Genomic DNA, 17,941 nt, shown 5'->3' with positions numbered 1-17,941 from the left:
CTAAAGCTTAAACTCTCACCCTGATCAGATTTAAGCTTTAAATGCCCTAACATTTCAGGTGAAGGTATCACAATTCTAATTTCATGATAAAGCTGCTAATTCTGCATTACTTACTGTGCTTTTGTCTTTCAAAAGTTTCTCTATTACTTCAATTAACATTTCTTTTTGTTCAGGATCAAGACTAGAAATTTAACATAAAAAAATGTCAGCAGATATTCTACAGATTTTGACTAAGTATATATTTTAAGTGAACAAAAAGAAACATGTCTAATGGATTTCATTCTAAGTTATGACCAAATATGGATATTTGTCTTACTGCACAATGAAAAAAGCAAAATTAAATGAAGAAATTGTATCAGATATTTTTCAGCTGCTCAGTAAAATTAAACTTTTCATATATATAGCATATACTGTTCTCCATCTATGCTAAAACACTTTAGTCAAAGTAATTTTGTTGATTTTATCTCCATTAGCAGATGGTAGTTATGATAAACTATATCTAAACTTCATTGTAATACACGCTGCTGAACATTAAATACACTTCTTCTATATTCATGGTCAGAGATAACTTACCTGTAAAGCTTCTGAATTGCATGGGCAGCATTTTTTCTAACATAAGGTGATAAATCAGCTGATGCTTCTTTGATAGCAAGCATCATAATTGGAACAATAATTGGCACTCTGATACTTGACAGCACTCGCAAAGCACTCGCACGGATCAACTGATTAGGATCCTAAAATAAAAATAAAATACTGATAATCTTTAAATAAATGTCACTTATTAAAAGCATGTATATTTGTTTTTGTATTTTCCAATTTTTTACCCTAACACCTTATTTTATGACACAGTTCTACAAAGGAAAAGAACCAAAAAAAAATAAGCAAGTCCAGCCATTGTAGATATGTATCTAATAATAGATACAAAACAATCTAAACTTGTCTGAACTATTTAAATTCTCCATTACATAAAGAAGAGAGTTAAATCAATTAAGGTAGATAGAACTGCCCATATTTAGATTATCTGGTAAACATACCTGCTTAGAATCATAGTTAATTTGTTGTGCTTTGTCTATTAAATCCTTTTAAGAAAAAATGAGAATATCAAATTGCTGAGCAAGTTCAAGAACTTGTAATGACAATTTTTTCTTTCAATTAGAAATACTGAAAAGTGATTTTCATGAATTGCCATTAATGCATATATTTTAGAATCTTGTATCCTGTTCCTTTTTCCTAGTAATTCTATGAGATGTCACCACTATCTGCATTACAGATGAGTACACAAGCTGTAAAGTCCAGAAAAATACACCATCATAACAGTTAAAAATAACCTGACAGCATTTCTAAAGTTATTTCTAAATCTGCAATTCCTAAAAGCAGCCATACCTTTCCCCAGAATTATGCAACTGCCTTTCACACCCCTGTTGTCTAAAAGATTTAATAACATTTTATTCCTCCTTAAATATCTTTACATTCCTTTTAGAGTTGCACAAGTGTATCACACATACTTCAAATAAGTGCTTAAGCAGGAGCAGTTATGTAATATAAAACAAGTGTAATATTACTGTTTATTTCAGTGGTTAACATCAAAGAGAGCATGGCTCACATATTTCAAAGTTGTTACCAGGAATTTGGTAAAAAAAAAATCATGTCATTCATTCAATTTTTATAAAAATATTGTATTCCTAAACCTTCAAGTTTTGAACCCAATTAGAGAAATACCACAGACTTGATGTATGTGTAGGGCAGTCTATTGGGTCCAATCAGACTGGATCCAACCATGTCTGACTGCCAATACAATAACCACTGAAAAAATTATCCTCTTTCCTGTAGCCCCAAGTACAACTCCAGAACTTCTCTAGAGGAGTGGGAAAGCCCTCCTGAGCAGATCTGAAATGTATGCAGGGAGCTGAAAGAGAAGGAAAACTTCAGTTATACAAGTAGAAAACCATACCTGTAAAACTGGATTTAACCAATGTCAGCTTTCAAAATGGCACTATATATGGGCAATAAACCAGATTATCATCTTTAGAAATAAAATGGTATATGTTTGGTTTTTCTCTATTAAAAATCAGCTGCAACTTTATTAGAACAGGAATATTTACTAATTTGATTTTACTCACTTTCAGAGCACGCTGAAAGGTGCTAATTGACAGCAGTGCCAGATCCTGCTGCTCTTCTGCATAACGCATCAAATAGACGTACACAAGTTTTTTAATCTGAAAAACAAATCAGTTCATTTAGATCTATATATTAAAATTTAGTATCATCCACAAGTACATCCATATGGTCATGTAAGACTGTTGCATTCCAGAAATATGAAGCATTATAGTATGTGTGTGTGTGTGTGTGTGTACACATGCACATATAAAGACTGTCACAAGGAATGGACATTCTAGATTCCCTGTGACAAGATATGTCTGTATTTTATATTCAAGACTTCCAAACAAGTAATCATAGAAGTGCTACAGCTTACAAAAATGATGCTTTGATTAAGTTCTAAATAAAGCCCATATAGGTTAAAACACACAGGAACAAAAAATTATTCTCAAGTTTAAGTAGACCGTAAGGGGTTGTAAAAAAAAAAACTCTGAAAAAACTTTAAATACAGTTGTGCTATAATTATTGTCACTATCTGAAAAAATATTTTTCAGTCTATTCTGTCAAAAAGCAAGATATTAAATCACAGAAGGTTACATGGCTGTAAATTATTTGTTGTTCTACTATGAACAAGCAGCAATCAACATTGACAACAAGAGGCCTGGATAGTGAATGACTGCAGGCGTGCAGAGAAAGCCTCCGTTCCTTGAAACCACTCGGAGACGCGAGACAGGAGTACTTCAGCTTCGTGACTGCACCATTCTTTCATCATTTACCTTCATTCAATGTTACAGCACTCCTCCCTTTAAAACTAATAATAACAGAGCCCCATTAGAGTTGAGGAACACAGCCAGTTCTGTTTAATTAGTTTATCAATACAAGTATATCAAACTTCATGAGTTATTGACTAAACCTTTTGTTATTTCTGTTCTAAACCACCAATTATATTTCGAGGTCACTTTCTGCATCTTTTATTGCGAAGCCTAAAACTAAGTGTACGGCGATTCACTATTTATGAAAATTAATTTGACTAAACTCTGTAACTAAATGTCCTTCACTAGCTTTGAAATTCTTTACAGTCCTGCCACATGCTCTGTAAGTGGATCCTTTTCTAGAAAAAGATGGTGATGGTCAGGGGGAAAAAAGGAGAAAACCCAATGGTAAAAACACATTTCCCCCTTTTCTTCCCTTTCAAGTACATTTCTTTAGCTTTGGGGAATTAAAAAAAAACAACTGAAAAAAGGACTATGAAAGATTTCCTAATATTTTTATTTTAAATTATATATAAAAATGCACAAAAAAATCTTGAGTCTCATGTTTAAAAATAGACTAAATAGACCAGCATATAAAGGGTCTACTGGCTACTCTGAAGCCTACATCAATGCTAGCAAACTTTCATTTTCCAGAAGTCCATGAGAAAGATAAAATAATATAATAAGGGATCACATCCTGAGAAGAACTGGTAGAAATAAACTTGAAAATATCCTTACAATAAATAGATTATATTGTAAACATTTGACAAATATGGGGTGTTAATTTTAACTGCTACAATACACTTACCTCATAGGTTTCAAGCACTACTGCAGGTTTAGATTTTGATTTATGTACCTTAATACCTATTAAAATCTATAGAAAAATGAAGTACCTTGAGAATTCCAAACTAACATACACAGAAGACTGTCAGTGGAAAAATATTTTAATATTCAATCTGCATGTTGTTGGAAAGTATAATGTCCAGTAATGTATATTTTACGTGAAATTGCTCATAATACAGCCTGGTTTCTTCCACAAAGATATTTATATCTTTTGCTTAAAGTAAATGTATTTTTACAGTCCCAGTTCAGATTGAAGAGACCTTAGCATTAACTTCAACCACCCAACATGAAAGAGGTTACCGCTAGCTCTATGTTCACAAAACAGCTGTACAGTACTTTGTGCTTAGTGCATACTATGCAGTTTCATAAATCATGATAATACCATGCTAACACATTAGCACATTCCATTAATTATTACAAGCATGACCTGATACAATGTTTGTAGCAGGCAATAAAGCTTTGCTTTAGTATCTTTCAAAAGACAGGCAAACATTTCTGGCCTGGTTCAGAATTAGTTTAACTAATGCTGATGTGAGGGTACATTAACTCCTCCCTAAAATGAAATATGAATACATTTGAGGATTTTTATTTGGGGTGTTAAACTTACATGTGGGTATGCCAGCTTGTGAATAATGTAGTTGGCTCAAATTTCCCAGTGCAGATAAAAGGAAGCTGGTAGGCAAGGAAAGAGGAAATAATTCTCTCTTGGGAAGGCCTATATGATTATTTTAACTTGAGATATTCTCATTTTAGGGAACCAGCATTATCTAATTCTTGTTTCTCCACTAATCATTCAATTTAGATGTTCATAATCACATTAAATGCATATGGATTATTAAATATATATTTATAATATTTGGCTGAAATAAATGGTTTGTTGTTCATCATCCTGTAGTCTTAAAAAGAGCTACATTCAATGCCTCATTTCGTAAATATTAACAGTTCTAAAGATTTGTCTAATAAAAGGCTAATACTGACACTTTTCAGATAAATTTGGTATCATGTTATAAAGATTATAAAGGGTTGCCTTTGGATACACAGTCTGCATTAAAAAGCCACTATACCTCTTCCCTCATAAATTCCCAGTCCCATTACTAGAAGCCCATCTCATGATACCTAGTACATTGTCAGTAATAAGATATACAATAAGCTACAACATACTAGATTCCTCTTAATTATGATAGAAAGAGAGCTAGCTACAAGCAGATCCATGCAGTATTTCCCACTAGTTTTAAAGCAGCTCATAAGTAAGGTTGATTTAAGCTAGGGATCAGAAATCCATAGCCTACAGGCCACATGTGGGCCCTGAACTACTTTTCTGCAACCCCTATCAAATCATCCCATTGAAAGTGTTTCCATTGATTTTTGATGGAAAACAAAACCATGCAAGTATGTAAGCTTTGGAAAACTGTAGCAAAACTAACCCCCCACCATGCCCTAAAGCACTCCACTCTACTCACCTGCATGACTTTAATTACCTTGACATCTGTTGGGACACAAACTCTACAATGCATGATTCTTCCACAAAACTAAAGCTGAATGCAGTTGAACATGTATCATGAAATCAGAGCTTAATAAACTCAGAGCAAAGTTTCTGAAAAGGGAGATGCTAAAGTACACACAGCGAAGAAAAATATAGAGGATTGCAAAAGAAGCAAATATGACCACACAAAAATCTTAGATCTTTTCAGAAAAGATCTGAAAAGAAATAAATATGCCCATAAAATTAGGAAAGAGGTACACATCACCAAGAAAGACTACAGAGATTTTCCAGAATTGTAGAAAAGGTAATTAGGGAAGGTAAAACTCATAATGACTTGAGGCACAGCATACTAAGAAAAAACAAATGTGATAATATAGCCTCACTCCTACATTATAAGAACACTTTTATGAGTAGTGACCATAAAATCATACAGACATGAATACTCTCTTGACATTAAGGAACACTTGTACACAGATCAACCACCTGTGTCTATGTATCCAGAGGAGAGGGTTGACACAGATCAACCACCAGTGTCTGTGGATCCATAAAGAGAAGGTCCAGATAATCAGGCTCAAAAATCCCATTAAAAAGGCTTGGAAAGTTCTGATAATTTGATCATTGGAATTTTGGAGCAGCTGATAGGTAGTTGAATGCATAGCTTGTACTTTAAGAAAGTAGATTTGAATGAATTCAGAACAAAAATAAGGAGGACTATCTGGTTGAGAAGTTAATTAGAAAAGGAGCTCAAGATGAGTGGGAAATATTAAACTACAGCAGAATAAGCCAACATGATAGCACAAAAAGCTGGTTCAAATATAGAAATCAAACAGGACACATATAGAAGATGGAAAAATGGACAGGTCACTGAGAAAAAGGACACACAAGCAGCCCAAATTTGTAGACAATATCAGGAAAACTAAAGGTCAGAGTGAGCTGCGGTAAACACAGGATCCTAAGAACACAAGGATGTCTTCAAATAGGATCAGAATAAAAGAATAAATAAAGAATCCATGCATCAGTTGCTCTATAAAGGTGACAAAATGCTGTAACACTTAACAAAAAAAGCAGAACGTAAGATTCCGGATCAGTCTTCACTGAGAAGCCAGAATGTATCCCATTAGATAAATGTGAAGAACAGAATGGGCAGAATTGAAGCTTGAGAATGGTAGAAACAGGTCAGGGAACACCTCTTTTTTCTGAATGAGTATAAATCTCCAGGGCCAGATGAATTTCACCATTGGATGCTCAAAGAACTTGCCGAAAATCTGACTGAATCTTTATGTATTATCTTTCAGAGATTCTGGATGCAATACAGCACAAACTGACAGGTGAAGGACAAATTTGACCTTATTTTCCTAAAAAGGGGAGAGGACCCAGGGAATAACAGATCAATTATTCTAACATCGTTACCTGTAAATATTCTAGAGCTGTCATAAAGCAATTGATAGGTAAACATTCTGAAAATAATTAGGTGATCAGCAGACATGAGCATGAATTTTCTAAGAACAAGGTATGTCACATTAAACTTACTTCATATTTTGACCAGGTAACTTCCTCAGTAGTTAAGTGGATACACTACAGACTCCTGATTTCAGGAGAGCATTTGACAAAATACCCAATAACACTCTGATTAGTGATCTGTTTATATGTGGGTTGGATGGTGTGACAATTAAATAGATCTGAGTTAACTCAAGCAACCATATTCAAGAGTACTCAAATAATAGTTCCTCATCAAGCTAGAAAGGGTAGCATATAATTCAGTCCTAGCTCTGTATCCTTTAGTATTTTTATTAATGAATTTAATGAAGTGAAGGGAATGCCTATAAAAATTTAGAGATGGCATAAAATTGTCAGAGACAACTAATTCTGTAGAATACCCTTCTCAACTGGGGTTTCATGGAACCCTAGGATTCTGTACGAGGTCACTAGGAGTTCTGTGAGAGATTGTGTCTGGGGGGAAAAAAAATAATTTTTTGAACTTCATGCATGACTCAATGATAGTTTTCACTGTGGTGGGAATTTTTACCTGCAACAACTCAACCACCGGCCTACTGCTTCATTTCAAATATTACATATACTTAATTTAAGAAGGATTCAGACAAACATTAAGTGCTATGAAGAATGAATAAACTGAGCTGAGTGAGGATATGATGATGTTCTTCAAAAACCCAAATACTGTATGTCAAATAGAGAAGGACAAAATCTCTTCTATATCATCCTATAAGGTGTGGCATGGAATAATGAATTTAATTTTACAGACCAGCAGATTACAGTTGAATACTAGGAAAAGTTTCTGAAAAGTAATAGTTCAACAACCAATTACTAATAGAACTGATGGGCTTCCTTTCACTGGATGTGATCAGAAATGCTTGAGTTTGGATTCCTACTTGGAACAGCCTAAATGGTCCTGTCCAATTCTGTAATTCTATGAAGAACCAAACTGTGATTAGACAGAAAAGAATGGTAGAGAAAGAAATGGCTTAGATATAGCACCAAATAATTAATGTAGCCCCTTCATGGATCACTGCCTTGTCGTGGCGAAGGGGCTTGCGTAACTCAGTGAAGCCATGAGCTATACCGTGCAGGGCCACCCAAGACGGACAGGTCATGACAGAGAGTTCTGACAAAATGTGGTCCACTGGAGAAGGAAATGGCAACCCACTCCAGTATCCTTGCCAAGAAAACCCCATGAACAATGTTAAAAGGCTAAAAGATATGACGCCGGAAGATGAGCCCCTCAGGTCGGAAGGTGTCCAATATGCTACTGGGGAAGAGCGGAGGGCAATTCCAAGTAGCTCCAGAAAGAGTGAAGCGGCTGGGCCAAAGCCGAAAGGACGTTCAGCTGTGGATGTATCTGGAAGCGAAAAGAAGGTCCGATGCTGTAAAGAACAATATTGTATAGGTACCTGGAATGTAAGATCTATGAACCAAGGCAAGCTGGATGTGGTCAAACATGAGATGACAAGACTGAACATCGACATCTTGGGAATCAGCGAACTGAAATGGACGGGAATGGGTGAATTTAATTCGGGTGACCATTATATCTACTACTGTGGGCAAGAAACCCTTAGAAGAAATGGAGTTGCACTCATAGTGAATAAGAGAGTGGGAAAGGCAGTAATGGGGTACAACCTCAAAAACGACAGAATGATCTCAGTGCGTATCCAAGGCAAACCATTCAATATCACAGTCATCCAAGTCTATGCCCCAACCACTGATGCTGAAGAAGCTGAAGTTGACCGCTTCTATGAAGACCTACAACACCTTCTAGAACTAGCACCAAAAAAAGATGTCCTTTTCATCATAGGGGATTGGAATGCTAAAGTAGGAAGTCAAGGAGTAATCAGAATAACAGGCAAGTTTGGCCTTGGAGTACAAAATGAAGCAGGGCAAAGGCTAATAGAGTTCTGTCAAGAGAACAAGCTAGTCATAGCAAACACTCTTTTCCAACAACACAAGAGACGACTCTACACATGGACATCACCAGATGGTCAATACCGAAACCAGATTGATTATATACTTTGCAGCCAAAGATGGAGAAGCTCTATACAGACAGCAAAAACAAGACCAGGAGCTGACTGTGGCTCAGATCATGAGCTTCTTACTGCAAAATTTAGGCTTAAATTGAAGAATGTAGGGAAAACCACTAGACCACTCAGGTATGACTTAGATCATATTCCTTGTGAGTACACAGTGAAGGTGATGAATAGATTTAGAGGATTAGATTTGGTAGACAGAGTGCCTGAAGAACTATGGACGGAGGTCCGTAACATTGTACAGGAGGCAGCAACTAAAACCATCCCAAAGAAAAAGAAATGCAAGAAAGCAAAATGGCTGTCTGATGAGGCTTTACAAATAGCTGTGGAAAGAAGGAATGCGAAAAGCAAGGGTGAAAGGGAAAGATATAAGCAACTGAATGCAGATTTCCAGAGAATAGCCAGGAGAGATAAGAAGGCCTTCTTAAATGAACAATACAAAGAAATTGAGGAAAACAATAGAATGGGGAAGACTAGAGATCTCTACAAGAAAATTGGAGATATGAAAGGAACGTTTAGTGCAAAGATGGGCATGATAAAGGACAAAAAAGGCAGGGACCTAACAGAAGCAGAAGAGATTAAGAAGAGGTGGCAAGAATACACAGAAGGACTATACAAGAAAGATCTTAATGTCCCTGATGTCCACGCTGGTGTGATCACTGACCTTGAGCCAGACATCCTAGAGAGTGAAGTCAAGTGGGCCTTAGGAAGCATTGCTAACAACAAAGCTAGTGGAGATGACAGTATTCCAGCTGAGTTATTTAAAATACTAAAAGATGATGGTGTTAAAGTGCTGCACTCAATATGCCAGCAAGTTTGGAAAACGCAACAGTGGCCACGGGATTGGAAAAGGTCAGTTTACGTTCCAATTCCAAAGAAGGGCAATGCCAAAGAATGCTCAAACTATCGCACAATTGCACTCATTTCACATGCTAGCAAGGTTATGCTCAAAATCCTACAAGCTAGGCTTCAGCAATACATGAACCGAGAACTACCGGATGTATAAGCTGGGTTTCGAAGAGGCAGAGGAACTAGAGATCAAATCGCCAACATTCGCTGGATAATGGAGAAAGCACGAGAGTTCCAGAAAAACATCTACTTCTGCTTCATTGACTATGCAAAAGCCTTTGATTGTGTGGATCACAACAAACTGTGGCAAATTCTTAAAGAGATGGGGGTACCAGACCACCTTACCTGTCTCCTGAGAAATCTGTATGCGGGCCAAGAAGCAACAGTCAGAACCGGTCATGGAACAACCGATTGGTTCAAAATAGGGAAAGGTGTACGACAAGGCTGTATACTGTCACCCTGCTTATTTAACCTATATGCAGAGTACATCATGAGAAATGCCAGGCTGGAAGAATCACAAGCTGGAATCAAGATTGCAGGGAGAATCATCAACAACCTCAGATATGCAGATGATACCACCCTAATGGCAGAAAGTGAAGAAGAACTAAAGAGCCTCTTGATGAGGGTGAAAGAGGAGAGTGCAAAAGCTGGCTTGAAACTCAACATTAAAAAAACTAAGATCATGGCATCTGGACCCATCAATTCCTGGAAAATAGAAGGGGTAGAAATGGAAGCAGTAACAGACTTCATTTATTTGGGCTCCAAGATCACCGCAGACGGAGACTGCAGCCATGAAATTAAAAGACGCTTGCTCCTTGGGAGGAAAGCTATGGCAAACCTAGACAGCATATTAAAAAGCAGAGACGTCACCTTGCCAACAAAGATCCGCATAGTCAAAGCTATGGTTTTTCCAGTAGTAATGTATGGCTGTGAGAGCTGGACCATAAAAAAGGCCGAGCGCCGAAGAATTGATGCCTTTGAACTGTGGTGCTGGAGAAGACTCTTGAGAGTCCCCTGGACTGCTAGGAGGTCAAACCAGTCAATCTTAAAGGAAATCAACCCTGATTGTTCATTGGAAGGACTGATAATGAAGCTCAAGCTCAGATACTTTGGTCACCTAATGCGAAGAGAGATCTCTTTGGAGAAGACCCTGATGCTGGGAAAGATTGAAGGCAAAAGGAGAAGAGGACGGCAGAGGATGAGATGGTTAGATAGCATCATTGAAGCAATGAGCATGAAACTGAGCAAACTCAGGGAGGCAGTGAAGGACAGGAAGGCCTGGCGCAATATGGTTCATGGGGTCACGAAGAGTCGGACACGACTTAACGACTAAACAACAACAATTAATGTAGACTGACTGTTTTGGGCCTAATGTGATATGAAACTCATCCACCATGTTGTTAAACCACAGCTCATTCATGGGTTGCATCCACCCATCAATCTAAGACAAAATACACATGGCTGGTGTGGGTCTTCCGGGCTGTGTGGCTGTGTTCTGGAAGTTTTGTTTCCTAACGTTTCGCCAGCACCTGTGATTGGCATCTTCAGAGTGCAGGAGCACAGACAGGAGCAGTTCTCTCTGTGCCCAGGGTGATGTGACCCTTTTGTGGGTATTTATAGAGATCTGGGGGGGGATGGGGGGGTTACTGAGTGGCCGCTTGTTTTGGTGTCACCAAATACACATGTTATGGTTTACTGCAGAGCTCCATGAAGCCTACACAAAGTTGCCACTGATGTGCAGAAGGAAAAATCTTTAAATATTTGGGAATGATTTTATTAGCTTATTTAATAAAATCACTTCCCATATATTTAAACATTGTAAATTAAATCAAGCATAGCAATTAATAACAGCAAAGAGCATCCTTGGTTTCAAAAAAAAGTTGAGTGTTCCTAGCTTATTGATATGTATGATATAAAAGCAGCTGGAAGAAAGAAGCAATGGAAGAGAGGATATTATAATACAAGTTAAGTAAACACAGAAGTCATAATAGTCTATATTTAGAGCCTCTGGAACAACTAATTCTGCCTAAAACGGCAATGTCAAATCAATTTACCTCTCAGGATAGTGCCTTTACTTAATGCTGTATAGACACCAGCCAGACATGCTCAAGTCTCTTTATCTTCCTCTAAGACTGATCCCTTTATCCTCTACCTATTGATAAAGGTAAAGAAAATCCAAGTGTGCTATTAAAGCTAGTAGAGATGTTTTCTCTGTGAACCTGCTTTAAGTCTGATATGTTGCAACCAGCACCTTTATAAAAAAAGTCTGAGAACACAGAAGAAATACACTGTGAATTGTATCAACATAATTCAGAGTTTTTAATTTGAAAATTTTCAATTACTATAAAATATGAGCAATAGTTTGTAAACAAATAAAATATGAGAACATATACCAAATTGACCCTAATAAACATAGTTAAAAATACTGCCTGAACCATTATTTAATTTATTTATTCAATTTACACTTCCTACTTCTACTGTGACAAATACTCATGAGTAATTACAGCATTATGAGAGCCAGTTTGATGTAGTGGTTAAAGCATCAGGCTACAAACCAGGAGACCATGAGTTCTAGTCACACCTTAGGTACAAAGCCAGCTGGGTGACCTTGGGCCAGTCATTCTCTCAGCCCTGGGAAGGAGGCAAGGGCAAACCACTTCTGAAACCACTTGCCAAGAAAACTGCAGGGACTTGTCCAGGCAGTTGCCAGGAGTCAACACTGACTCAAAGGCACCCCCCCCCCCAAAAAAAAATTACAGCATTGTATTCACCTCTGATCCTCCTGGAAAAATTCAGGCTTCTGGTTCAAGACTTAACTTTTTATTATTTCACTTATGATGGGCAGGACTAACCTAGCCAGATGTACCCTGGTGGGGGCAAAACTATTTGCACCAAAGACTTCTAATGGAGACAGATATATCTTTACCAAACAATAAGCAGTTGCTCAGTCATGTCAAATATTAGCAATTAATAAGGACAGAGCTGTCCTTAACATTTACAGCTTAGCAAGGGTAACAAGTAACAGGAATTTCTATTAAGGGCAAAGTCATCCCCAATAAATACACTGAGCAAGGACAACAGACATGAACTAGGTCCTATTATGGCCTAGGAAAAAGGCCCTAAGTTGGTTCATGACATCCTATATTCTGTGATATAAGAATATCACCCGTTTCCTATCATAGAAGAGTTATTAATTCTACGCGTGTTTCACTGAAATGTTACTATAATTACCTCTAATTCAAAGATACAATTTCATGGAAAGGGCTTTCAAGTTTTAAAAGATTCTCTTAGAAGTAAAAGAAAAATAAGTGTTTTTATTTTGTCACCATACCTCAATACTTTTACTTGCTACATTCTTCACTACTGCAGGAAACAATTCCGATGCATTTTTCCCTCTGGCAATCATCTTAAAACACACAAAAAAAATTCCTTTAATAAAATATGCTTCTTTCAAATACAGTCAGCAATCTAACACATATGCTATTAGTATATTTCAATTTTCAATTTTATTAAAGTTTTGAAATAAATGAGTATGTCCTTTGATAACATGCTATCTTAAAGGGAAATCCTAAATTATATGATTTTGCAAAGAAATTTCAATTAATTTAAAATAGCTAAATAACTAAGTTACTTAAAATTGTTCAAGGGTCACTTCAAATGATCTAGAGTACCAACTATAAAAAATGATCAACCATGTGGGCAGTTTATGGAATTTTAAGAACTAAAATTATATCAAAATAAACTCAAAATGTTACAGAGTTTCACTTCAAAATTTTCAAACTTATCCTGATTTGATGTGACATTCTTTACACGTATACAGTATAAGTGTCCTATGAAATTTTGCTGGAACACCTACCAACTATTCTGATTTAAGAAGAGGTAGGATTGAAGCCAAACTATTACCAGACTCCATAAACATCCCAGTATTAGTTATAGGATAATAAAACTGAAATATTTAATATTACTTTTTAAGGTGTCTTGCATTATTTAAATGGTGATAACTGCAGCGTACCATGTAAATATATATTTAGAATCTTTTAAAAATTTATTTTGTCTCATTAGCTCATCATGATCACTGTATATTTCAATAAAAATTGAATACAATTTATAAATCCTTAGCCTCACTTGACTGTTCTCCTTTATATTAAAGAAAAGTTGGGTACTGAATGAACATAAATTGAACACAAAAGTGAGTGACCATTAAGGTGGCTTGCTCACAGAAGGAGAATGAATAAGGTCTGAATCACAGAACAAATACATGAAAGATCAGGGACAGGAAACAAGATGGTGACGAGGCTGTAGCTTTAACAACGAGCTCCTGCAAAAAGGTTCTCTACTTTTAAATCCACATATCCTTTAAAATTTTAAGATTTATTTGCAATATAAGACAGTACAACCCTCCCTTCTGGAGTATTCTTGGATAACAGCTAAAGCTGCAACTAACTCCTTGTGTCATGGGGAAAAGGAAGAAGCGACAAAGAATACCCTCCGCAACGCAACCTTCAGCAAAGCCAGTGAAGCAACAGAAGGTGGATACATTTATAATCAATAAACATATCTCTACATGAAAGACGACCAAATGGGTCAAAAGGAATGGAAAAACCAAAAGAAGTTGTGGTTGGAAGGGAAGGGAAGGGAAGGGAAGGGAAGGGAAGGGAAGGGAAGGGAAGGGAAGGGAAGGGAAGAGAAGAGAAGAGAAGAGAAGAGAAGAGAAGAGAAGAGAAGAGAAGAGAAGAGAAGAGAAGAGAAGAGAAGAGAAGAGAAGAGGCTTTATTGTCATTCCACTATACACTATACACCAAGTGCATAATAAGAATCTCAAAAAGATTAATGAGAATCTCAAAAAGAGATGAGAATTTTAAAGAATGGTCCTAGAGAATGGTGCTGGCATAACTTGATTTACGTATATCCTTTTCATTTTTTAACCTCATGCCTTAATTTCTTCAGCTGACTATTTCTTTTCTGTGCTTTGCATAATGTTGTATAATCAGTATGTAACTACATATGTATATTAAAAATTGTAAATCCATTTTTAAATCCATCTTGGCATTCAGGTTTTGCAAACTCCTTGATGTAAGCCTGTTTATTTGTATCTGGCCTCTGATCATGTATTTCTACATAATTCTACTCAAAATCTACTTCAGCTTTTCCAAACCTTGGCATACACTACATATGGACTTGAACTTTAGACACTGTAAACCACAGGGAGTCTACTGGCAGTCTATAAGAATGGAAAAATAAGAATCCAAAAAATAGCTGCCAAAATTTCCTAACCAGCACCTAGAGGAGGATGCCAAGATTGGGGAAATGTGATCAATGTACTTGGGATGCTTCAAACAGTCTTTAACAAGATATGCAACAGTCCAGTTTGGATCCAAGTATGGCTTCTGTTTACTCTTTCATTTCTAGAATGAAATGAGATCCTTTCATTTCTAGAAGGCTTTTGAATTAGCTGAAGAATTCCATTGACTGAACTCATTTCCAACGCTTCTGAAAATCTGCTCTAGAAGATTCTTCAGAACACTAACTAGGGAAAAGAAAACTGATAAAGAATGTGTGGCTGATTTGATCTGGCAGGATTGGCATGCTCTGGGTTCCATCAATTAAACAATGCCATCTACTGGGACCCGGGAAGCAAGCGTTCTCTGTAGCAGCACCTGCCCTCTGGAACGAGGTTCCCCTGAAATTCCAACAACACCCATCCTGCTGGTGTTTCAAAGAGCCTTGAAGACCTAGGTCTTCGCTCAGGCTTTTGGCAAAGGTAAGTGAAGCCCCCTTTAGAACATATGGGTTGTTTTCCTTTGTTCTCCTCCGGTTTTGCCATCTTTGCTCTTCAATTTTTGTCTCTTGTTTTTGTTTTTAATGTTTTAAACTGTTTGAAAACCACCCAGTCACTGAGAATCAGGGGGTATGTAAATTTAATAAATTATTATTATCTGTAGAGATGTTCAAAATGAAAAAAGATGCAAATTGCAGTAGATGTGTAACATACTCCAACAATCCTTTTCATAGCCTCCAACTTAGCAGAATCTTTGCTGCTTTCCAACATCTGCTTGAGATCTTCATTTCTATAAAAGAGAAAATGAATATATGAAGTTACTTGCATCACAACTGCTTGTGAACTTATTAATCATGAAAACAAAACAGGGATCCAACACACAACGTCAGGATTTCAGCAGTGCTGGAACTTATCCAAATAAAACCTGTTGCAAATCCCATTTTGGAGGAATATTAAGCACTTCCCTAGTAGAACAAATCAAACATACAAAGCATACATAAAAATTAATTTTGAAGGGTGACTTATAATAGTAGTATATGAGAGAAAAGCTAATATGGTCTAACTATTACAATATTTCAAAAGAAAATGGCAAAGAGATAATCATCTCACTGTAGTAATTCTTTCCAGCTCGGGTGCATACTTGGGTAACTCTTGCTCGCACACAATGTTATAGAGAAAGCCTTCTTTCTACTAAGACAAAGAACACTAAAAATAATCCCCAACAGCAATTATGACGAACGCTCAGACGCATTAATGCCAGTCATACATTAACAGAACAACATAAAAGATAGTGAAGAAATAGTGTCAAGCTGTCCTTCTCTTGGAGGAAAAAAGGCACCTTCCACTGCTGGCATAGCATCTATTTTTTTTTTAAGACTAGCCAGCATCCCCAAAAGTTATTTTGGACAGCAATCCTACAATACATTTAGTGTAATGCTTCAATAGTCATTTTATATATGTATGTACATGTTGGATTCAAAATAACCAACAAAACAAACTTATTTAAAATAAGAATAATAGACAAAGTTAAATAACTTTCCAAAATAATAAATAACAGCATTAGTAGAAAAATGCACACTTTGTATTTTAATGCAAACATGCCTAAATCATAATTGCTAAGCTTATACATGAACTGGAATAGAGTTATATGCTCATATTGGAACTTTAAGTATTTGCAAGAGAAACACAGGAAACCACCTTTACTAAAAAAAACTATTGGTCCATATTGCCTCATACTGTACACATCAATTGGCTGCAGTTTTCTAGAGATTCAGACCTATTTGGAGACATGTGGAATTAAACTTGGGGCATTCTATATATATGTATGTGATCTTCCATTAAGCTAATCTGGACAAAATGTGCCTATTAGGAAAAATGTGGGAAAATTCCACATGCATTAGGAGAAACCCACATGAAAACAGGAGCAGATTTTCCTGCATTTTTAATCACAAATATGTATAGAAATAAGACTGAATTAATTTAACTGGAGAAATAAGGAACTGAGCAAAATCAAACTAGACAGATCTGTCCATCTCTAATTAACATGGTCACACTATCCTCTCTTCCACACCTTATTCATCAGTGAGAGTATGTCAACTGTTAACTGGCTAAAACAATTTCTATCTAAAAATGAGATGAAAAAATACATCCAAAAATACTTGGAGCATGTTAGAAAAAAGGTTTTATACCTTCCCATTTTGGTAAATAATTCCCATCATGCACTGAAAAATCTTCATTTTAAACAAAGTTTATAAGTTACAAAAAAGAGCATCATGTTAGACTTCTGGATATTTAGGGAGATGCAGCTTTCTAAAGACTATCTCAAATCAGTTCATATTCTACTATTACATTTAGAGCAATAAATACTACATTTTGTCAGAAGGTCAATTTCCTTTAAATGTGCATTTGAACTTAATTTGTGTTTTCATATTTTTTGACATCCATAAAATCCAGGACACACAAACAAGAGAATCCTCTCAATAACATAAAAGGGAAAAAAAGTAGTTTTCTATTCTTTAACTTTAAAAATATGCTTTTCTGCATGGAATTCAGAACAGCAGTACATACAAAAGGGCATTTGTATACAGTAGCTAATATAAATATAAGTCTCCTAGGAAGATGCTTATTAGATAAATTGTAATTTTTGAAGTGTACAAGTGGAGAGATGAGCCACAGTGATCTCTTTGGAGAAGAGGAGGCTGCTTTGCTCAGTTAAGGACACCACTCCCTCTATGATGACCTGGGTCTAGCTAGCAAATTAGATATTATCTGGGGACTAAATCCATCTAACCTAACAACCTCTGATGGAATGATAAAAGCATAGTCTAGGTTTCAGAAATTGTGCCTTTGTATAATGGGATTACATGGAGAAGGTCATTGGGAAACAAAAACTTATTTCCATATATTCAGGACTCACAGCATGGGATTTATCAGATGCTTAGAGTACATTTCTACATTCTAGTACTTAGAAAGACAAGAAAAAATAAGGAAAGAATGGTCTTCCTACAAATATTCAAGCAGGACACACAAATCATCTCTGCAATGAACTGTGCTGAAACCAAACTGCATATTGAGGGAAGTGGTATTATTATTATTATCTTTG

The 17,941-nt window shown here is 36.2% G+C and overlaps 1 protein-coding gene across 4 annotated transcripts in view; it reads right to left on the bottom strand.

The window, feature by feature from the left end:
• Positions 1 to 17,941, bottom strand: part of AP3B1 (adaptor related protein complex 3 subunit beta 1) — a 175,155-nt gene that overhangs the window by 128,963 nt on the left and 28,251 nt on the right. For 2 of the 4 annotated variants that reach the window (XM_088130397.1, XM_088130398.1), the window contains exons 2-6: positions 15,553 to 15,628; positions 12,892 to 12,966; positions 2,121 to 2,216; positions 574 to 734; positions 115 to 181 (exon numbers count right to left, since the gene is read on the bottom strand). In XM_088130397.1, coding sequence (XP_087986523.1) covers positions 115 to 181; positions 574 to 734; positions 2,121 to 2,216; positions 12,892 to 12,966; positions 15,553 to 15,628 — 475 coding nt within the window. The remainder of the gene's footprint in view (positions 1 to 114; positions 182 to 573; positions 735 to 2,120; positions 2,217 to 12,891; positions 12,967 to 15,552; positions 15,629 to 17,941) is intronic. The other 2 variants (XM_088130399.1, XM_088130400.1) reach the window with 2 other exon arrangements.

The sequence above is a fragment of the Python bivittatus genome, unplaced genomic scaffold, assembly GCF_059951505.1.
Source record: "Python bivittatus isolate LINGU-HERP-01145 unplaced genomic scaffold, Pbiv_v1 ctg000850_np1212, whole genome shotgun sequence".
NCBI classification, from domain to species: Eukaryota; Metazoa; Chordata; class Lepidosauria; order Squamata; family Pythonidae; genus Python; species Python bivittatus.
The sequence above is the reverse complement of the archived record's forward strand: the minus strand, read 5'-3'. Positions and strand labels throughout refer to the sequence as shown.